Raw genomic sequence first — 8,765 nt, forward strand, 5'->3', positions numbered from 1 at the left:
CATCTACAACCCCTTTAAACCAAACTATATACCTATAGCCAAAACCTCATACACCCTTGCTCCCCCCCCCCCCCCCGTCCGACAATGAAAGAAGCAAAGATGTGGGCACTGTGCTGTGAATAAAAACTATTGTCAAAAATGGCCACAGTCCTCTAAGAACGTATCATATAAAATGGTACGTTCTTAGTTTCTCTCCAAAGACCAGATGTTCTCATGAAGTTCTCGAGGATGACTAGCACTTTTTCTATTTCCTATATTGTAATAAAGTCATAATTTAAACCATAGTGATTAATGGAAATAATTAAAAGTATCTGTGTATCCTCCCAAAACATTGATGGACTGGCCAAGATATCAACGTTACTAAAACACGATCCATCCCTTAGTTGTACACGTCTTGTAAAAAAATGTCACCCACTTCTGGTTATTCATTTTGCTAATTATGCAAATTAATCTTCCTGAAGTGCTGATGATCAATAACGATCATACCCTTACTGGATTGTTACTAGCCCCATCTCCCGCATCTTCTCACCCCTGCCCCGTTTAGATCCTTTAAGTGGACTGGTCGGTATAGTAGACTTAGTAAAAAATCTAGTACAATTGTCCTAAGCGTACAAAAACGCAAAATGCAGCTTTGAGATACACAAGTTCTCTTGTCAGTTGCTACTTACGTATGACCAATTTCGTGGGCAATTACGAAAGCAGAACCAAGTCCAATGTCTGTAGATATTGAAACTCCGAAATTTTCGATACAGGTTCCCAGGGAGAAGGCGAGTCCAAGTAAGGTTCCACCACTTGTGTCGCCGACGAGAAAGAGTGGTTTACTGTTGTGTAAATAGTACAGACATTCAGAAAATTCATCCGCGTTCGACAAAAAAAAAACTTGGTGATGAAAGAGACGCAGGTCAGTCCATATGGTCATTCAAGTAGTGTGAAAAATTGACTCTTAACAACAGTAGGTATAAATTGATATACACAGTAGATATAAAAATAATATGTATGACTTAAAACCATGAACAACAAATTTTCCAAAATGACAAAACCATACCGAGTTTCCCCTTAGAGTCATATTCCGCCAACGATAACGGATATCTGCGGGCAAGCTTGGAAAACAACAAAAAAATTGTTTTTTCACGTTTAAAATTTGAGGCATTTGGTAACATGACACAAATATGAATACACCGCATTGCGTGTGGGTGTGTGGATATGTGTCTATGTGTGTCCTTTTTTCTGTCTTTTTACTTATCCCAACTGATGACATGGGACATAAGACATTCCTGTCACCAGTTGTCGAAGCGAATAGAGAAACAATAGTCATGGTTTGTCTAGACAAAGGAAAAATTAATCGGTTGCAGCTAATGAAATTATATTTCTTATATGATTTGTTCTTGCTTACCCAGATATTATGACAGTATTATCCCAGTGTGCCGGATCATCATCACTTGGAGGGTTGACTGCCTCAGACCAGGCTTGGACGGAATCTAAAGTATCCCCAAAGGGTCCTAGATTTCCATTGACAGTGAAAGAAGAACCATCGATCTACAGACAGTAGAAGACAAAAACCACGAATAAACTTTGGAAGTTGGCATGTTTTGCATAGAATTAAAGACATTAGTTATGCGGTGTCATCACCCCCCTCCTCGCTCCCCTTCCGGCATATGCCGGTCAGAAATTAATTGGATCTCATCTCGGGATCCAATTCCACGTGTGTTTTTTTTTTTTTTACCCATGAAGGTAAAGGCCATGATAGAACGACAAAAATGAACAACGAGAACACAAAACCGCCCTCTCTCTCCATCTGGACATGCCGCTCAAATGAAAATGGGTGAGTTTACTATTATAAAATTCAGAATAGTATGATATGTTTCATAACCAGGCATGAGCTTTTGCCGCGAATTCGCGGAATATCCGTGATTTCTTTCCAAAAGCTTTCAAAAACTTTTATCCTAACACACTGTAGCATAAGTAAACTGGAGCCTATACCGCAATTTTTGCAAAGTTCCGTGATTTTTATTTTACCCCATGCTCATCCTTGCATAACTAAACGTTGTACTTACGGTAGGTGTGTCCGATTCCAGAACAAGAAGACGAATTATGGTAAGCCTGATGGACAAACCAAGACTTGGATCCGAATATCGTCTGCTAACCTATACAAGAAACAATGAATTGTTCGGTTATGACACGAAAGCAGTTTTCAGGGCTTTTCAAGAAATAACTTCCAACAAGTTCTAACGTTATTTTGGATTGCACGATGAGACCTTTTCAGAATACGACCAATATAAATATAAATTAACCTGTGAGAGCACAAGACAATAATCAAAATAAATTTTCTGCAAATTTGCCCTGGATGATGTTGGTTCACCCCCTCTCCACCCCGTTCCACACCTCCCTTCCCCCAGGCTAACTCCCTCCCCCATTATTAAGCTTTCACCTCAACCCTATATGCTAATTAACGCGCATATATTGAAATTCACATTTGCCAAGGGATAATCTACATCCTCTCAAGCCTCGACCAGCAGAACAATTATAAAACCTGTCTGTAAGTCCAGAATACAATCTACAAATTTCACCATTACACTTCAACAGCTCCCTCGATTATGATGGTGTGTCTGATCCTACCCCACCCCCCCCCCACATTCACCCTCACCCCTAGCCATCTGCTGCATACGTCAGTCATAATACATACTGCATTCATGAGAGTCGTTGCGAACATAATGTGGTCGGGATTGTACTTATTCACAAAGTCCACATCAAGCATGAGATTAATTTCAAGATATTTCGGTGGTATGAAACTGTTCTCAAGATCAGCCGGGTTCATCTGAGGAAGCTTAGCCTCGTTCACATTCGGTGGTGGTGCTATATGTGGTAGAGGGTGACAGAAAGATTACGTTTTCGCTTAAACGAAAAAAAAAATCTTTTATGTCTTACTTTTGTTATATAATGTGATATCAATTGTCATTAAAATCATCTCATAAATGCAATTTAAAAAAAAAAGATTTTAAATCAACGAAACTATTAAAAGAATAGTCCAGGTCAAAATTTCTTTTAGATATGTTAAAGAGGAACACAATCTAAGCATTGTAGTAAAATTTGCATTCAATTCCCATGTACCGTTTTGAGATATTGACAGTTGAAGTTATCTGATATTCTACCAAAAGTGGACTTGAAGCAAACAGGTGTGATGTCATTGTTGCACACTGACAAATAATGTATTGTTTTTCCTCATTTTGCATTCTATTGATTTGACCTTGGATTGGATAGGGTTACTAGTTTGTCTAAAAGGGATGTGAAGATTATAAAATACTAATACTTATGGTACATTTACATTATGGATGCATCCAATTGTGGAGTATTTAAGTAGACGTAAATTTTAAAGGAATTTACAAAACATTATTTATCAGTGTGCAACAATGATGTCACACCTGTTTGCTCCAAGTTCACTTTTGGTACGAAAGGTGGCAACTTCAACTGTCAATATCTCAAAAACGGTACGTAGGAATTGAATGCAAATTTCACCAGAATCTTTAGATTATGTTCCTCTTCAACATATCAAAAGAAATATTGACCTGGACTTTTCTTTCAAGGTTAGGACATTTGCATGATTTTGATAAATTTCTGATTCTCTACGTTACTTAATCAACTAACTTGGATAAACTGAATTTAAAAAAAAAGATAATAATATACTAACAAACAAATAAACAAAATTGCAAATAACCAGGCGCGTAGCCAAGGGGGGGGGGGCGAAGGGGGCAGCCGCCCCCCCACCCTTGAGCATATTTTTAATTTTTTTTTAAAGTTTTTATGATATCGCTAGTATTTTCAAAAGAGAAAATGCTAAGATGCAACTTTCAAGGCCTGGGAAGTGCCGTTTCCAGCGATCTGGGAGGCAATTTCAGCCAAAATTTTCTTGTGCGCTTCGCGCCAATCATGGTGGCGCTATGCTTAGATAGTTTGCACTGCAGAATCTACAGTTTCGCCCTCCCTTGGCAAATTCCTGGCTACACGCCTGCAAATAACAGTTTTGATTATATATGTAATCTTATATAAAAAGAAAAGTCAATGAAGAAATTGAACGTTAGATAGCCACTCTACACACCCCTCCAACCCCCACCCACCACCCCCGCCCCCGTCATACCTCTTATACTCCCGATTCTAACAAGATTAATATGAGACTTTACCTTTGACACCACAAAACTGTCCAATGCCATCAACGGATCGCTTGTAGATCAAGTGCAGCTTCTCTGGACTGCGTTTTCTACGTCTTGCATATTCATGAGCGTGTTGTTTATTCATAGGGGTAATAAATATTGCATGCTCTGATTTGGTAATTAATCCACGCTAACAAATAAAATAGAAAACATAAAAAATGGCTATGGCATATAGTTTGATAAGAAATTGCTGGAAGTTAAACTCATTAACACGATCGACGATCTCCTAACGTACCAATGCCCGTTTATTAGCACCTACCCCCCCCCACCTTCCCCTCCCCTCCATCATTTTTTCGTACTTACCAGAGACCAATCAGGAAGCTTCATTTCAAAACATAGGTAATCCTACATTCTAGGGACAATGGATTTGTGTTGTAGGCCTACTACCTATTTCTAAGACATGGTTATATTTGCCCATGCATGCCCATTAGCAGGGACGTAGCCAGAAATTTAAAGAGGGGGGGGGGCAGAATTTCAAAAGAGCCACTTCTCAAAAGGGAGCATTATTACACTTAACGGAGCGACATGATGTACAAATATAATTTGGGCCCAAAATGCCTCCCACGTTGCAGGAAATAAACAATAATAAGAGTATTGTATAACGTAGGAGAAGGACTTTCAGGGGAAAGATTGAAAACGGTCGCTTAGCTTCCTTCAACCTGAAAAGAGGGCCTTAATAATATTTCCTGCGTTTGGTTAATTTTTATTTTTGGGGTACTCAAAGGGGGGGGGGGGCGATCACTCCCACTGCTCCCTCCCCCCCCCCGGTTACGTTCCTTACCCATTAGACATGTATTGTACTCTCGATCCAGTCGAGACAATTTTCTCACAGTACATTGATACGTGTTAACGCTTCAAAACACACGATCAGTGAGAACAATGCAACTATCCAGCCGGTTTCAACAAAGGAATTGACACTCAGCTGTTTAAACAATCACTACAATAATAAAGTACTTTGAACTTCAAAGCGTGACATACAAATAGGTAAGAGTGGTTATATCATTTTGAAACTGGTTACAGGTGGCTGATCATGTTTATATGACTCTTCAAAAAAGTAAACGAATGCCCAATTATAGTTAACTCGTCATGCTTATAGTGTCTTATGTGATACTTACAACATGACCATCCTGGATGGAGATAGCCACATCAGATGCATTATGGGAAACCACAAAACCATGGTAAAAACAGTTCGAGTCCACAAGCAGTGGTTCCTTAACAACCGTACCATTCTTATAAACATGTTCAACTTTCAAGTCTGGAGAGAAAAACCTCGGAGCTTGAATCAAGTTCAGGTGGTAATCTTCTTCAAATGCTGTGAACATCAGTTGAGTAGCGTGGCTGTTGACCTCTGACCTCCGATGACGGTGAATGACGTTCGGAACGAGCACGTCGTAATCTGATAACAACAAAAAAACAGATATTAAGGTCATCGTTATTATAGCTCTTTATATATATATATATATATATATATATATATATATATATATATATATATATATATATATATATATATATATATATATATATATATACATATATATATATATATATATATATATATATATATATATATATATATATATATATATATATATATATATATATATATATTGGATAATTGTAAAGATAACAGATTTTAAGACTCAGTGACTGTTTATCCAGGGCAACCATTTTTTTTAAGACTCAGTGACTGTTTATCCAGGGCAACCATTTTTGTTGAAAAAGCCAATAAATTGTGTTAATGAAAGAAGCAAAGAAAGGAACAATCACACAAAGAACACTGTTCATTGAATTCTAAAGCCTGTCACGGTGGTATGAGCGATGTTTATATTCACTTACCTAGAATCTCATTCGGTGATTCCACATATTCCTTCCAGTCTTCTTCATCCAAAAAGACCTGTGAAATATTATAGGAATATATGACCCACCTCAGCACAAGTCATTGTCATATACAAATTATTACCAAGAAAATGGCTTATTAAAGTATAAACACACAAACTAGGATTAAGTCAAAGCAGTTGGTTATGTCTATTTCACTGACAAAATTACTCATATAAACAAATCCCTTCTTAAGATACTAGTTTCACACAGTTAACTACTTGGATGATACATACATCATAGAGTACACATATTGATCATGTTAATTCAGTTATCAGTGGCAGAATAGCATTGCTAAGGAGAAGGCATTTATCTAAAGATACATGTATTTTATACTATAAAGGATATATTTTGCCAATTCTAAATTACTGCGGCCTTATTTGGGGAAACTGTAGTAAAGGTAATGTGGAAAGAATCATTCGACTGCAAAAACATGCAGCAAGGGTCATAACTGGGGACTATCATTTCCAACAAAGGAGTAATGACTTATTTAACGCGCTGGAGTGGCAAACAATTGACAAGAGAATTCATGATAAGAGATAAATAATTCTGTATTTATTTTTATTATTATTCTGTGTAATTCCGTGATATACATGCCTATGGATTGATCTAACGGCCTATTTGTTAAGGAGGGGGGGGGGGGGAGGGGGGAGCAAAACTGACTATCATAAAAGAAGGTTCTCCTATGTAGCGGCTAATGATTGGAATGATGTTTTAACACCAGAATGTAGAGAGGCTAAATCTTTGACCTGTTTCAAACATCTTATTCATGGTATCATATGACACTTTTATGACACGTTTAATTTTTTATTTTTGAAATGATCATTCATGATGTTATATGCCAATTTTAAGCAATGCAAGCTTTAAGTTGTTCGTATTAAGATTCCATGTAAAGTAATTTTATGTAGGTTACAATAATTTCATATTTATGATCTTTTATTATTCAGAAGTACGTTTTGTTTTATTTTCATTTTACTTTTTTTTTTACGTTTTCATCATTAATATGTATGTAACCAGGGCCTCGGGTTAGATTAGCTTGTTAGCTAACCGAGTCTTTTAACCCTGTATGGAATTAATAATAATAATAATAATAATAACATCAGTTTAAAGGGTGTGAAGACTCGCGCACAAAGAAACGTCTCATGCCGGTAATCTGACCTAGTTTTGAATGAGGTGTAACAGAAGTGTTAGACACTACCATCGATCCCAGAAAATACACACACAGCTTGCTACCGCCGGTAATTGGACACTAGTGTACAGTCAATACATCCAGCTACGGTCAATACCCACATCACAGTGTACATAGCAGCGTGGACATCGCAGGTCCAGATAACAAGGTATATCATTTTGTAGCGACACGAAGAAAACGTCACTTACAAGCAACGGAAAGTTAACTTTTTCAGAGCGCGGCACGCGGTTTGGGGCGAGTCTTCACTGCCTTTAAAATATTACTTATATAAACAAAACCCTTCTTAAGATACTATAGTTTCACTCAGTAACTAATTTGATGATACATATATACATCATGTTAAAAGTAACTTAATATAATATAAAATAAAAGCAGCATGTACAAATATACCATATATACTAATTGGCGTTCCATTTTATTTTGCTTTAATCTTTGCTCTAATAATTGTGTATATTATTTTGTACATTATTTTGTACATTATTTTGTACATTGTGTACATTATTATTGTGTATTGTGTACACAAGTGTGTACATTATTAATTGTGTACACAAGTTATTGTTTAAAACTGAGAACCAAATCACTTGAAAAATCAAGAATACCGTATTAAGATAAATATATAATAACACTTACTGTTGCTCTGCTCTGTGCGACATGACAGAAAGCTAATAAGACCGTGAAAGTTGCAAAACTTGAAAGCGGAAAACTATACATGATCTATAATATTGGCAGATTATGTATAGATTGACCAAACATGCCTATTTAGCCTATACTCCAGAAAACGCCGCACTTTGTGTCTCGCCGTTGGTTGGGTTGAGAAATGACTGACGCCGAAGAAGAAATATGCCACGAAGTCAATTTCAAAGCCACCGCTATCTAGGTCGACGAAATCATATACAGCGTAGTATTAACGATTTGTTGTCGGTGTAAGAATTATTGCTATTCTTTCAATAAATCCGATCAAGCCTGTCAATAACACAACAAACCAGTGGGGTCATTTGGATAATTCGGCACCAAAACAATTGACACAGACGGCGTGCCATACAAATAAACTGAGCACACAAGCCTATTCGTGATCTTCCTTTGACGACAAGCCATGCATGCAGAACGTTTCTTTCTTTCTGTTAGCCTTATTAATCTGTCAACTTAAATGAAGTTTACTTTTCCGTTTGTACAATCAAGTTGGTTAACATACGTACGGCGCAAGTTGGTTAACTTACGTACACAATTATATAGTTTATCCAACAAAAGTTGAACCTGGCAAAATTCGCTCAAAGTTGTTAATATCATTGCAATGATTATTGTAGAACGGCCAGAATATGTTGCATATTTTTTACAGATATTTCACTTTGAAGGGGCTAGGAATATGGCTGGCAGAGGCACTTTAATATTGTTTAATATTGTTTTAATATATTTAACATGAAAGGGTAAACTCGGTTAACGTAAAGCTAATCTCCCCGAGGCCCTGAAATATAATAGCTAAAAGTTGAATAAGA

The 8,765-nt window shown here is 36.9% G+C and overlaps 1 protein-coding gene across 1 annotated transcript in view; it reads right to left on the reverse strand.

The window, feature by feature from the left end:
• LOC139964803 (A disintegrin and metalloproteinase with thrombospondin motifs 6-like) overlaps positions 1–8,172 on the reverse strand; it is a 24,390-nt gene extending 16,218 nt beyond the window's left edge. Inside the window, exons 1-8 of the mRNA XM_071966779.1 lie at positions 7,903–8,172; positions 6,045–6,102; positions 5,321–5,601; positions 4,176–4,335; positions 2,684–2,853; positions 2,055–2,144; positions 1,394–1,536; positions 669–821 (exon numbers count right to left, since the gene is read on the reverse strand). Of these exons, the coding sequence (XP_071822880.1) occupies positions 669–821; positions 1,394–1,536; positions 2,055–2,144; positions 2,684–2,853; positions 4,176–4,335; positions 5,321–5,601; positions 6,045–6,102; positions 7,903–7,983 (1,136 nt within the window). The 5' untranslated portion in view covers positions 7,984–8,172. The remainder of the gene's footprint in view (positions 1–668; positions 822–1,393; positions 1,537–2,054; positions 2,145–2,683; positions 2,854–4,175; positions 4,336–5,320; positions 5,602–6,044; positions 6,103–7,902) is intronic.
• Between the last annotated feature and the right edge of the window lie 593 nt (positions 8,173–8,765).

This window comes from Apostichopus japonicus, chromosome 23 (assembly GCF_037975245.1).
Source record: "Apostichopus japonicus isolate 1M-3 chromosome 23, ASM3797524v1, whole genome shotgun sequence".
Classification (NCBI taxonomy): domain Eukaryota; kingdom Metazoa; phylum Echinodermata; class Holothuroidea; order Aspidochirotida; family Stichopodidae; genus Apostichopus; species Apostichopus japonicus.